The sequence below is a fragment of the Ursus arctos genome, unplaced genomic scaffold (genome assembly GCF_023065955.2).
Source record: "Ursus arctos isolate Adak ecotype North America unplaced genomic scaffold, UrsArc2.0 scaffold_3, whole genome shotgun sequence".
NCBI lineage: Eukaryota > Metazoa > Chordata > Mammalia > Carnivora > Ursidae > Ursus > Ursus arctos.
In genome coordinates, this window is record NW_026622985.1 from 69779037 (window position 1) to 69793839 (window position 14803).

The window sequence follows — 14803 nt, forward strand, 5'->3', positions numbered from 1 at the left end:
TAGAAGACTGAAGGGCTTGCAGCTGATGCTCTACGGAGGTCTGCCCGCAGCACAGTGGGGCACCAGCCTAACGCGGAGTGTTAGGTTAGCAGGCTTTGGACAGGCTGTGCGATCAGGAGCAGAACAGCTCTCTTCTTGATTTTAGTTTCCCAATTTTAGTTTAGTTTCTTACACCAGGGGGATACCTAAACCTGTCCAACAATAAGAATATGTGGGCCACTTTAGAAGACACGTTCATGAAACATCACCAGTTTTAATAATTCTAGTAGGTAAACTGATCACTATTTTAAGAAGATAAAAAGCAGGTAGGAAAGAAACAATTTGCCCCTTTCCAATGCTAACTTCATAAATCAACAATGAACTGCACTGGGCCTTAGTGTAAAATTCTGCTGACTAATTGGGGTTCTAGTTATATTAGCTAAGCTTCCAAGTTCCATTCAGAATTAGAGAATGAGATGATATTTTTCCAGTATGCTTGCAGTATTTTATTAAGGCCAGTGTTGCTCAGTCCAGGTGATTCAGATTTGAAGGCAGGTAAGAATTTGTGCACATTTAATTTAATGTGTGTATGCATATCTCTGTCATGAGATAAAATGTATTTCTTACTGTGAATTATATACAAGAGAGTTTAGAAAAAGCTGATTTAAGCTGAGCTATATGATTAAGCCTTAATAATATCATCTTAATTTTCATTTGGAATCAGAGTTTCGTAGGAATACATGGAACACCCTATGAAGGGAAATCCATTTACCAGGTGAATTCAGGATTGTTAACTCTCCTTTAATGGAAAACTAGAAAGAGCTTTAAAAAGAATGCCCTTTTTTAGATTTGCCATTCATTTTAGTCTGGATATCGTAATGGAGAAAACTCTTTAATTACATTACTTTTAAGACCAGAAAACTCAGGGGCGCCTGGGTGGCTCAGTCAGTTAAGCATCTGCCTTCAGCTCAGGTCATGATCCCAGGGTCCTGGGATCGAGTTCTGCAACAGGCTGCCTACCCAGCAGGGATCCTGCTTCTCCCTCTCCTTCTGCCCCTCTCCTCTGCTCATGTTCTCTCTTTCAAATAAATAAATAAAATCTTAAAAAAAAAAAAAAGACCAGAAAACTCAACCAGTTCTCTTTTTTTGCTTAACCCACTTTATTTCTGTACTGTGAGCTGTGATCATCAGTGACAAACAATTTGATGCCAAAAAAGAAAGAAAGAGAGAAAGAAAGGAGGAAAGATAGAAAGAAAGAAAGAAAGAAAGAAAGAAAGAAAGAAAGAAAGAAAGAAAAAGTGTCACCTAGTATTAAAGTATATACAACTTCAAAACCTTTTTAAAATTGGTAATGGGGACATGGCAAAAGTGATGAAGTTTAGTTAATGCTGGACAGATTTTTATCACCATTAGAGAATATGCTTGAGATGGTCTGACTTAAAAATAATGTCGGTTCCTCTGAGCAGCTGGGTAGAACTTAGCTGTGGTAAGAGGATGTGGTCATTTTCTTGAGAAAAAAAGGAAGGCTTCAGGGCATGGTCAGACTGATCTTTCAAGGAACAAGTAACAATGTGGTTTATTTAGATCGCATAGCAAAAACACAACTTGGTAAAGTTACAAAAGGGTGCCCTGGTAGAAAATCTATTATTTGTCCAGCTTGAATTCCTACACCAGGCACTAGGTGGTAACAAATTTGTCAGCAATCACTGATGTGATATTTAAAATAGAGAGTAGCCTGGTCACTGGTGATTTGTCGATGTGCTGATATGAAGTGGGCTGATCTTTTTTACTCTAATATCAATAGTTGGGTAAAAGAGCTTACATTACCTTCTTGTGTCCTTCCCTCATCTGCACCCCCTCCTTTTCTGTTTATTAAGTCATGTCTCAGCAAGCACCCAAGGATTATTGTTTAATATGATTAAAAAATAGTCTGCTATAATAAGGGCAATAGTAAACCCCCTCTCTTCCCACCTCAGGCATAAGAGCACAGGCTTCAGAGTCAGAAAAACCTGGACCCAGATCACTTCTCTACCACTTATTTACACTTTGCACTTAAACAAGTTCTGTAACCTGTAATTATTATGAATAATAAATGATAAAATGAAATAATATTATTTTAATCATAATTCCTAAAATCTTTTTCATATCCTTGGTTACTGTAAAATATATTAATTGGGGGCAGACTTGCTTTCTAAGCTCTGCCTCTCTACTCCCTGTTCCTATTGTATACAGGATGTGTAGTGGCCAAAGAGATAAATCCATTGACTTTTTGCAACTTGCAGTATTTATAGTCTTCTACACAGTTGTATTCTGGTGCTTTTCAAAAAAAGCAATAAGAATTAAAGGTATGTTGTGTAGGTACTTCCAGTCCCCATATCCATATCTAAGCGTCATCATTAACCAAACAATGTGATACTCATAAAAGATTTGTTTGAAATTATATCAACAGGAGTGGTAAGTGGAATTAGAAGTGTAATTTATTGAATTTTAAGATTTTTTAAAACCGTTATAATACACATTGTTTTCTCCTTAACAGATGGGCTTAGGTCACGAGCAAGGATTTGGAGCCCCCTGTTTAAAATGCAAAGAAAAATGTGAAGGATTCGAACTACACTTCTGGAGGTAATGTTCTAAAAACTACTACCACATGAATAATTTCTGCTCTTTGACAAGCCTTCCTCAGGCAGCAGAGATCTCTTGCAAAGTCTCTAGCATCGCTGCTAAGTTGTAGATCTGTCATACTCTTTTCTAAGAAATAAATAAAAAGACATCTATTTTGCCTTCCTATTACTAAGTGTGACTGAGCTAATTGTACCATAGTGACTATATTTGGATTGTTTATTTGCTATCCTTCAGAATTCCTTTGAGTCTAGAATACTGAATATGTCTCTTTTCTGAGTGGCAAATAAATTTATGGTAATCTGTCACTGTTTATTATAATTATTATTCTTTTCTTAAAAATTGGTAACTTTGCACATCTTATCTGTATATTTGCAATAAACAGTAAATATGGTTAATTAAGCATTCATGTGCTAGTTGTCAGGACATACACTTGAACCTAAGGGATCTTCGAAATTTTCAGCTATATATTTACTACTGAGAAACATTGATAAACACTTAAATTAAAAAAATAATAATTCATTTCCATTGTCTTGGCTTGAATCAAGTGCATGTATATGGCAGACAAATGTTAGTGGATCAGAAATGTGAATTTTGAAAACAAAAAAAAAAGGTGAATTTTGTGTAGATCTTATTTACATATTTTAAAGTAATAGTATGTCATATTAACCTAAAAATTGGTATTTTAAACCTCTCCTTATGAAGAATATAAATGTTGTTCATCAATGCCTGTCAAGGATTATAATGGTAGTTTCTAAATCTATTCAAAGTTAGAATCAGCACCTTATTGTTAGAAGAAAAAAGTTAGTCATCAACTATACATTATTAGGATGGCAGATGCCTTGTTAGAATAAATCTCACTTGAGAACCACTTCTGTACGGCGTATTTCCATATAAAACTCTCTAGAATAAAAAAATTTCATCCACTATTAGGACTGTGTACAATGTAAGTTAAAGGAGAATGTAAACAAATAAAATTTGAGATATTAAGTTTTAGGAAACAAAGACAGTTGTTTTAAATAGTGAAGGCAACAAAAACCTCAGTCTGCCAAGAAATGATGGTACAGTTCTTAATTTGTAGGGAGTTAAAATTTTCCAGGGAGGTTTTTAATTACAAGACTTTCATGGCTCTTCCCTGTGCCACCTTTTCAAGGGACATAGCAGCATGTCTGTCATGGTTTTGAAAGGTAAAGTCACTAGACACAAAATAGATTTCATGGATCAGAATATTTCAGCTCCTTAGGTGCACACCACTTAATTATGCTCTCAGTGGGCTGTGTAGAGAGTTGCACTGCCCTCTGCTGGGCATGGTTCTTACTGTACAATCAAAATAATCTTTTAGGTTGACTACAATTGCCAAAAACTGCTAATGAGATTTTTAAAGCTCATTACGAAGTGAATAGCCTCTTTTCTCTAAAGCAGAAGGTTAGTTTAGAGTAATTCTTGTTTGTGCTATATTATTTTTCTGTTGCAGATCAATATAATCTGAGGATTCAGATAAAAATGTCAGAGCAGAGCTGATTTCTGTGGCATGAAAATCACTTTTTTATTTTAATGTTTCCATTTATTTACCTTGGTATACTCTGAGACTACTCTGTTAGGAGCCATAAAAGACTAGGGTTTTGCCACAGCCTCCAACCTCACTTGGGTTTATACAGTTCATCCAGATGGTATTACTTAGTAGTTCTGTCTTCTTTCTGGCATGAACCCAGACACATTTCTCTCTCAGAATTCTTGATAATTTCCCGACTTTTTTTACCATAACTGGAAGCCTAGAGGGCAGGTGTCTTTGACCTCCAGATGAGCCATTTTCAGTACAGTCACTGGAGTAAAATATGCTAGGCTTGTTGTCCTCAGTATAATGAAGATTCCAGGTCTGGTCTAGGGCCATAGAACTGCTGTGATTAAAGTGGACATAGAGTCCCAGGATCCTGTCCACTTAGCTTTCTTTTCCATCTTCATGGTAACCCTTGACTTCTAGGACCCTTAGGGCTTCATGGGGCACATTGTGAAAATCAGAGCTAAATTATTCTACACGTTTTAGCAATCTGACTTCCACCCAGCCATAGAATGGTCTTGAAAATGGATACTATTGTGTACTTCCCAATAGCTTAAGAACCTTCATTGCTTTTCCACTGGGCTTGATCCTTTAGGTAAAATCTTTGGCCTCAAACCTCAACATCTACTCCTCCTTGCTTGTCTAGTCTCCTCTCCCACTTCCCCTCCATGCTGTGCCTCAACCGCTGAGGTACATGCTTTCCCTGAAATTCCTGTAGTTTTTTGGTATGTTTCCTTTAGCTGGAAAAACCCTACATCTTACCTTCATGAAACAAAAAGTTCTTCCTATTCTTTAAGTCTCAGTACAAGCATTACCTTTGAGAATTCTTCTTACTCCCTGTCATAGTCAGCTCAGGCTCCCATAGCAAAATCCCATAGACTGGGTGGTTGAAACAACAGAGATGTATGTCTTCTAGTTCTGGAGACTAGAAGTGCAAGAAGTTCAGTACCAGAGCGTGGTTGGGTTCTGGTGAGAAACCTCTTCCTGGTCTGCAGACAGCCACCTTCTCTCGGTGTTCTCATGTATTCTCTGTGCATGCATATGGAGAGAAAGATCTCTCTCTTCCCCTTCTTATAAGGCCACCAGTCCTATCAGATTAGGGCCCTGTTCTTATGACCTCATTTGACTTTACCTCCCAGAAGCTCTATCTACAAATACAGTCACACTAGAGGTTAGGGGTTCAACATATGAATTTGGGGGAGGGGGGCACAATTCAGTCCTTGGCACCCTCTTCCCTGCTTCTACACACCCCCCAAGTAAAGTAAGTGGTCATTTTTGGCCTTAGCACCTTGTACACTTGTTAGGAAGTCAGGAAATAAATCCTGAGACCTCACTATTCATCACTCGGATTTCCTGCTACATCTTCCATTGCTGGGGACAAGGTAGCCCACTGCTGCAGTCCTTACAGATCAGCCTCCGAGAGCATGGCCCAGGGTACTGTGCAGAAGGTTGCAGAATGGATCTGGAAAGTGAATGGAAGAGATCCAGCAGGCATGATTGCCTGTTCACAAGGTGTGTTACAAAAAAAACTAAAAATAATGAATTCTTAAACTTATGGAAGTTTAGAGTAGAACTTGGAACTTAACTAGTCAGACCTCATTTTTTAGATCAAAGACCTAAAACCCAAAGAAGATAAAATGACTGTTTGAGCCTATTAGATATTAACAAGAAATATAATTTAGGAAGTTTCCTGTGTCACACACTAATAAGCACTTGTAATGATTTTCTATTACTACATAACAAAATTATTACAAATTTAGCAGGTTAAAACAACACTTATTAATGGATTCCATTTATGCTTTAGGCCAGAAATCAAGGCAGATTTAGCTGGATTCTCTGCTTATAATTTGAAAAGGCTGAAGTCAGGTTTTGGCCAGGTTGGGCTCTCACACACTAATAAGCACTTGTAATGATTTTCTATTACTACATAACAAAATTATTACAAATTTAGCAGGTTAAAACAACACTTATTAATGGATTCCATTTATGCTTTAGGCCAGAAATCAAGGCAGATTTAGCTGGATTCTCTGCTTATAATTTGAAAAGGCTGAAGTCAGGTTTTGGCCAGGTTGGGCTCTAATCTAGAAACTGGGGTTAGAATTTGCTTCTAGACTCATTGGTGATGTTGGTAGAATTAATTCCCTTCATTTCCTTGTGGTTGTAGGTTGTCCCTGTTTCTTTTGTTGGCTGTCAGTCAGGGGCTGTTCCCAGCTTCTAGAAGCCACCCACATTCCTTGGCACAGGGCCACCTCTGTCTTCAAAATCACTAACAGTGCTTAGAATCCTTTCTTTGCCTTAAATCTCTCCAACTTCCTCTTCTGTGCCCAGCCAGAGAAAATTTATGTTTTTAAAGTGCTCATGTGATTAGATTTGGCACACCTGGATAATCTCCCTTTGTCATACATAATAACATAATCATGGGGCTAACACCAGAGGGTGCAGGTCGGAGGGGCCATCTTAGAATTCTGCTGGAATGAAGCATGAGAGACTATGGACTCTGAGAAACAAACTGAGGGCTTCGGAGGGGAGGGGGGTGGGGGAATGGGATAGACCGGTGATGGGTGGTAAGGAGGGCACGTATTGCATGGTGCACTGGTGTTATACGCAACTAATGAATCATCGAACTTTACATCAAAAACCAGGGATGTACTGTATGGTGACTAACATAATATAATAAAAAACATTAAAAAAAAAAAGAATTCTGCTTACCTCAGCACTCTATGTCCCTGATTGTAACTAATCTTCATAACACCCTTTGAGGTAAGTGATAGTATTCCATTTTATATATGAGAAATCAAAGATTTAGGGAAGTTAAATGATTTACCAAAGACATGGCTTATAGATGGCAGAGCTGGAATTTGTACCCAAAGCTTGCCAAAACCCTCCTCATCACCACTTTCTACATGGCAGAACAGAACCTAGAACCCATGTTCACGCATTCATGATCAGTGAACTTTGGGGGCTGCATCAGACTGTCTCCTCTACAGTGTGGTGCTTTTGTGACATACACGTCTTTGTGGATAATGATGCTTTAACTGTGAGCACTCTCTTTCTTCACTGTATCAGTAATGGCAAGACTACAGAAAAATAAAAGGTTGAGGATGCCTGATACTTACTAAATAAGAGCTACTGTCTTCTGGGCACAGTTCCAAATAATATCTAGAGCTAACAAATATTTATGAGATGTTAAGACACAAACCCACGATTTTGAGTTTATAGTCAATCATTTCATACTGAAAGTATAGTAATATCATCAGAATAATAGTTATTCATCATATAAGTAATACAATTAGTTTTTTATCTTTGATAAATCCTTCTAATAAGACAGTAGCATTTTGTAAGAAAAGTGTTATTTGAATATAGCATACCTCTCTGTCCAGAGAATTTCTGATTGGTTTAGGGCTGGCTGAAAACTAAAAATTTCCCACCATAAATGGATTAATCCTTGTGTGGAATCCTGTAACAGAGGCCCACGCTTAAGTCCATATAAGTATATCCCTGTTATAAAACAGCAGCTTCCAACCCTTTTAAAATATGGTTTGTAGCAGTGCCATGACCATACCTTTAAATCACTGTGAATGCTGGCAGCATGTCAAAGCACTCCAGTTGCTACTACTTGCCTTGTAAAAATAATATTTTTTACAAAGGGTGATACAAAAATAATTTCCCTTTGGGGGGGATGAAAGATAGTTTCTTGACTGCTTTCAGCTTGAAACTATAAATCTATGTATTTTTCTGAGGCAGTGCTTTTGGTAAATTTTGATACATCCTCTCCTGGATTTAACTCAAGAAATCCAAAGTTGTAATGTAATGTAAAAATGTGAGTATACAGTTTCGATTTGTCATGCACTCTAACCTTTACATGTGTTAACACCCTAAACTTTTTGTACAAAAACTTTTTAGTACAAATAACCCTATTCCCCCCCAAAACTTAGAGCTTCCCAGTCTATCAGATTACATTTCCATCTTTTAAAAAAAAGTCATAAAAAAGACCCTTTAAAAAATAAACTTAATTCTGAATTCACTTCCCTTCTTTCTTCCCAATGTAACTTTTATTAACATCCTGTGGAGAATTTGAGAGGTGCTCTATAGGAAGGACAGGTTAGAAGATTTAGAGATTTGGCAACTGTGCTAAGTATGGCAACTAACTTATAACTACCTCAAAAACGGCTATCAAATTGGTATAGCTCATGTAAATGTAATAAACAAACTATTTGCATATATCATCAAAAGTTACTGGTGTAGCATCTGAGGAAAGCTATTAAACAAACCTTACAAACATAGCCCCAGCACATGGGTACTATGCTCACCCATGCCATTTTTGTTTTAGGTTAACATAAAATCAATTTTTTTAAAGTTCTTCATTTTCTTAAGAAGGACGGACTCTGGTTTATTTTAGGTTGAAATTAATTACATAATAAACGTCCTACTTATTCTCATGCCTTTTCTTTGATACCAAGATTATGATATCCTTTTTTCCCCCGATTCCTCAACAAAATTTTCCTCTCAATAAACTTACTGGATATCTTCCTAATGACTTAAAAAGTTCTTAAAAGAGGGCGCCTGGGTGGCTCAGTCAGTTAAGTGTCAAACTCTTTATTTCGGCTCAGGTCATGATTTTGGGGTTGTGAGATGGAACCCCACATAGGGCTCCACACTCAGCACAGTTTGCTGGAGATTCTCTCTCCCTCTGTCCCTCCCCTGCTGACATGCTCTCTCTCTCTCTCTCAAATAAATATTTTTAAAAATAAAACTAAAATATAAATTTCTTAAAAGATATTCGTAAAAATAATTTTCCAACTTAAATACGGGTGATTCAAATATAAAACACTGTACCCCCCAAATTATTTAAGACAATTTTTTTGAACTAGTACATAGCATAGATTTCAGTAGTAAATAGCCTAGATTTCTCTAATGGATAGCTCTTGGCACCTGGCCCAGATTGTATAGGCTTCTTTCTTGAGCTGTGGTTTGTAGCTATCCCTTTTTATTTTAGAAATGGAGCTCTAAGGTAAGGGGTTTCGAAGTGACGTGGTCACTCCAGTTGCTTAGTGATGGCAACTCGAACTGAAAGAACCCTTGCAGCCCTCGAGTCATACTCCTGCCAAGTGCTCTGTTACTGCTTGCCACCATGTTGCAGCGAGAATGCAGATGAGGTTTATGATGTATTTGTGATTTCAAAAGCTATCATGAATCAATCATGGGTTTTCCCCCACTTAGAAAACTGAAAACTTCTTTTTCCCTCATCACTGCTGATATTGGTAAATTGTTTTAACCTGATTTTACCTGCTTAATAAAGGTCTGTTAGGTGGGTGAAGGGGTAGATGGGGAAAATAGATATTCTCGGAATGTAAATCTTCCAAGAATAGCCAGGACGAGTCATAAGAAAAAGTATAGAGATGGCTATTATAACATTGGTTATACACCTTTTTATGTATAATACTTTCATAGTAAATAGAACTTATTTATTCTACAGCTTGTCATAGTTCTTGCTTTAGAAACCAGCAGACTTTATTTCACATACTTTTTTGTCTTTCATATTCTAAAATCTAACTCCCCTTATTTTATGGTGTACATGTTGTTCTGGCGAGAACTGGATAATTAACATGAACAAAGTCTATGTCCTTCAGCACATATCCTTGTAACTTTATTACTTCCTTCTTTAGTCAATCATTTGCTAATTATTAGGATGCAGGGCCTAGTTCACAGCCATGTAAGGATCTGTTTATCTATATTAAGAACTAAGTTCCCACCCCTAAAGAACTAAATTCTCCTCAGGAAGGTATGATTTTAAACTTGAGCGAAAAGCAATGTGATGGTTTTATGGATAATTATATTGTTTTTGTTAACTGAAGAACAAGAATGAAGAACATACTGTAGTAGAATAATATGCTCCTTTCCACTGGGTGGGAGTATGAGATAACCAGATGCAAGAGGCTTTTATAGCTGAACTAGAATATGCAAACTCTCCTGAACATTCTTACCAAATAAAGATTTCTTTTTTTTTTTTTTAAGATTTTATTTATTTATTTGACAGAGAGAGACAGCCAGCGAGAGAGGGAACACAAGCAGGGGGAGTGGGAGAGGAAGAAGCAGGCTCATAGCGGAGGAGCCTGATGTGGGGCTCGATCCCATAACGCCGGGATCACGCCCTGAGCCGAAGGCAGATGCTTAACCGCTGTGCCACCCAGGCGCCCCAAAGATTTCTGACCAATGTGTGCACAAGGAAATGAGTTTGCTTCCTCACCTCCCATTTCTCTGACTCTCTCTCTCTCTCTCTCTCTGGGACTGCATGACTCAAACCTAATATTTTTAGTTTGCATACCTCACTTTAAGAAAACAAGACACAAAAATCGATAATTATTTAATAATTTGTTATTTGGCAAAGAGATTCATTTAAGAACTTTTAGTTTTTTCCTAATATAGCAATGTAGAGAAATCCAAATTTATTAATTTTAAATCCAGAAAACTTACTAAAGTCTTACTGTTAATACATTTTTATACAATCAGTCATAGTGTCTGTGATTAACAGCAGTTTAGATTCTTCCTTTCTGATGAATCCTTATAACTTCAATTTCTTTGATTTTTCTTACTTCTCTGATTACTACCCAGAGAACTGTATGAGTGAAGTGATGGCAAGGTTGCTTTCTTGCTAAAATAAATGCACTAAGTATAATGTATGTGGAGTATGGGCCTTTTCCCAGAAACCCTTCCTAAAATTCTGTTTAGTTTCCTTCTGGAGCTAAAACTACTAAGCAAAATGTAGTCAGAAGAGATGTTAAAATGTATTGAATGCTTTTTTCCCCCCTGCATCTTATAAGAAGCAAACATTTGTTTTATTAGTTTCTGATATTTTTATTTTCCTTCCACGTTCTTTAGGCTTATTCTTCATTTTTCCTAACTTCCTGAGTTGAACTTACTCTTGTCTTTTTAATTTGAGCATGTTAGCTATGCCTTTTCTCTTAAGCACCCCCTCGGTTGTGTTCTGCATTTCAGGAAGTAATAGTTTTGTTTTCTTTTTTCCTTAAAATGTTATTTGTTTTAATTTCTATTGTGATTGTTTCAATATTGGATTTTTTAGGAGTCTTTCAAAAGTACTTTCTAGCTACTTTTTTATTATTATTATGTTCAGTTAGCCAACATACAGTACATCATTAGTTTTTGATATAGGGTTCAGTGATTCATTAGTTGCATATAATACCCAGTGTTCATCACATCACGTGCCCTCCTTAATACCCATCACCCGGCTACCCCAACCCCCAACCACTCTCCCTTCTGTAACCCTCAGTTTGTTTCCTGGAGTCCAGAGTCTCTCATGGTTTGTCTCCCTCTCTGATTTCTTCCTTTTTTGCTGTTGATTTCTAACATAATTATATTCTGTTCAGATAATGTGGTTGATGGTGATTCCTTGGGCATTTCTTGAGACTTGGTCTATTAGTATACGTTCAGTTTCCTGAAGTGTTTCAATTGTTCACAAAAAGAAGTGTTCTGCACTCAGTGGATAGGATGTTTTTTATGTGTCTGCTTGATCAGGATTATTGTGTTATTCAAATCTTCATTTCTGATTTTTTAGTGTTACTATAATGAGTTTGTCTATTTATTTCTTAAAGTTCTGTTATTTTTGCTTATATATTTTGAAGTTAGGTCATTAAGCTATATTAATTTTAGACTTGTTACATCATAGAGGTGATTTTAAACTGTCACTATGCAGTGATTCTCTTTAATAGTTATTAAAGGAAAAAGCATTGAAGTCTAAAGTGTATGATATTAATATAGGTATCTAACTTACTTTTTGTTTGAATTTGCCTGATGTATCTTTTTGCATCCTTATGCTTTCATCCTTTCTTTGTCCTTAAATTTTAAGTGTCTCTTCTAAGTCGCATATAGTTCGATTTTGTTTATTATTCAACCTGAAATCCTTTATCTTTTAACTGGAGCATTGAGTCTATTTATTGTGACTATTGGTATATTTGGATTATGTTAACCATCTTAATTGTGCTTTCCACATGTCCTAATCTTCTAAGTTTCTTTTTTCTCCTCTTACTGCCTTCTGTTTAATTACTTGCATTTTATATCATCATTCCATTTTCTAAGTTTAGGAATTATATGTAATATTTCCTTCTTTAGTTATCCAGGTAGTTTAGTATGCGTGCTTAACAACATCTAATGTTAATCTATATCTGCAGTATCTTCCTGAACAATGTAAGGATATTACAATGTTTTTTTAAACTCTCAGACTCTTCCCTCTGGTTTATATACTATCATTGCCCTTCCAGCTTATGTTTTTAACACCACAAAGTCTCTCTACTTCTCTGTTTTCCTCAGTCACCTTTTCCAGCTTCTGCTTCTCTGCCAGATTCCTTCCTGAGTCCTCACCTTTTCCCTGTTATCTTGCCCAAGAGGTGAAAGTCATCTGTTCAATTTATATGCAAATGTGTCATTCCCTTACTCCCAAATTTATATTTTCTACGAGGCTACAGTTTTTAACACCAGATCTACACATCCTACAATCTCCGTGATATCTTTACACTGTTTTGTAGGCATTTCAAATTTTTCAATAGCTGAATTTTGGAGAACTTTGATCAGCCTTCCCCCCAGCTACCTCAGATCTGTTCTTCTTTTATATTTATTCTCTTAATAAGTTACGTTCCTTCTACCAGCTTATTCATCCTGGAAACCTGGGTTCATTTTTTTGACAGATTGGGCCTTCCCTTTACCATCACTATGTCCAAATCAACCACAAAGTTTAGTCAGTTTTACCTTTAAGGAATCTTAAATCTGTTATTATTTTTTCTATCTCCACTGTTAAATACTCTAGTCCAAGCTATAACACATCTTACCTAGACCACAGCAATAACCATCCAAAATATTAATTCCACTTGTGAAGTAGTAGTAGGATCCATGTTACTTTGCAAACTGGATGCACCACTGACATGTTAATCGGTCTCCCTCCTTCCAATTATGTCTCCCTCTAATCCATTCACATATAATAGGTAGTACAGTTTTTGAGAATGATAGATCTAATTGTGTTACTCCATTACCTAAAAGCCTTCAGTGCCTCCCGCTTATTCTTATAGTAAAAGCCAAATCCTTTAATGTATCCTACAAGTCCCTGCATGGTCTAATGCCTGCCCACCTCTCCAACCTTGTCATTCACCATTTATTTACCTCACTGCAGTCATGCCAGCCTTCTCTGATCATGGGACCTAAGGGCACAAGCTCTTTCCTAATTCAGGACCACCACAGATACTCTTTCTATCCAATGTTTGGAGGCTTTTCTTCTCCTTTCTTTACCCCATCTCAAGTATACACACACACATACTTCATACTTGTTTCATCATCCTTCAGATCTCATCTAAATGTTAGTTTCTTACGGAGTAATATTTTTATGGAGTCCTTTCCTTACCAGTTCCAAGTCAAAATTAGACCCTCTCAAAGTATCCTGTACTTTTCTTTCCTATCACAAATGCAATTATAGAGTGTATCAATCTAAATACATTGCTATAAGCTAAGCTAAGTACTATAACTATGTTAGCTAAGTACATTGCTTAGCACATGGACATTCGTACATGTTGCATGAAAGAATGCTTACCTGCTAGACCAGATTGGGGAAGGGGGGCAGTATCTTTCATTTAGTGGTATCTTTCATTTCATTTCTCTGAAAGTCCAGAGACTTTCATCTATCTGGTTTTTTATAATATGGAAGCACATAGTAGGTGGTCACTAAATGTTTGAAGAAATAAAGGGAAAGGAAAGAAAGAAAATAAACAGGAAATGAGAAAGGAAAGGAAAGGAAATTAGCGAGGGGACAGGAAAGGAAATGAGGAAAGCTAAAGCTGCATCTAGGATTATCGTCCTTGATTGGAAAAATTATGTCAACCTCCCTCTAACTTAGAAAAAACCCCAAAACAAAAAACTTAGGTAATGGCTATGAAATGTTATCATGCAATAAAATAAAATAAAATAAAATCTTGCTGTAATAGGGTTTTGGTGATTTTATTTACTTCTCGATTTGAGAAAATGAGGAATACCAGATGAGGTTTTGCTCACATATGCCCCCTTGAGCGTATACTTTTTAATCAAAATCTAACTTTTTAAAGTTTTATAATGTGAAGGTACATTTTTATGTTTCCTTGCTTAAATTTATGGATAGCTACTTAGAATACCACCACCCAATAGCTTGCCTTTCCATACGATTATATGAAATGTATATAAAAGTATTTTATAAACTATAAATGTATGAGTATACTTACTTATTGATTAGGTATAATTAGTTATTGCCAACTTATTTCCAAAATTATAGAAAAATATGTCGTAACTGCAAGTGTGGCCAAGAAGAACATGATGTCCTCTTGAGCAATGAAGAGGATCGAAAAGTGGGAAAACTTTTTGAAGACACCAAATATACCACCCTGATTGCAAAGCTAAAATCAGATGGAATTCCCATGTATAAACGCAATGTTATGATACTGACCAATCCAGTTGCTGCCAAGAAGAATGTCTCCATCAATACAGTTACCTATGAATGGGCTCCTCCTGTCCAGAATCAGGCATTGGTAAATAATAAGGGGATGGGCAGTCTCTTTGTTAAAGTTGGGGGGCTACTTATTTAGGGCAGTTCCTTTAATGACCTAATCAACCTCAAGT

The 14803-nt window shown here is 36.5% G+C and overlaps 2 protein-coding genes across 2 annotated transcripts in view; one reads left to right on the forward strand and one right to left on the reverse strand.

Moving 5' to 3' along the window:
• The window catches only part of TFEC (transcription factor EC), a 623128-nt gene that overhangs the window by 237481 nt on the left and 370844 nt on the right, over positions 1-14803 (reverse strand). The window lies entirely within an intron of this gene.
• TES (testin LIM domain protein) overlaps positions 1-14803 on the forward strand; it is a 46348-nt gene that overhangs the window by 21803 nt on the left and 9742 nt on the right. Inside the window, exons 2-3 of the mRNA XM_026509815.4 lie at positions 2516-2601; positions 14460-14712. Of these exons, the coding sequence (XP_026365600.2) occupies positions 2516-2601; positions 14460-14712 (339 nt within the window). The remainder of the gene's footprint in view (positions 1-2515; positions 2602-14459; positions 14713-14803) is intronic.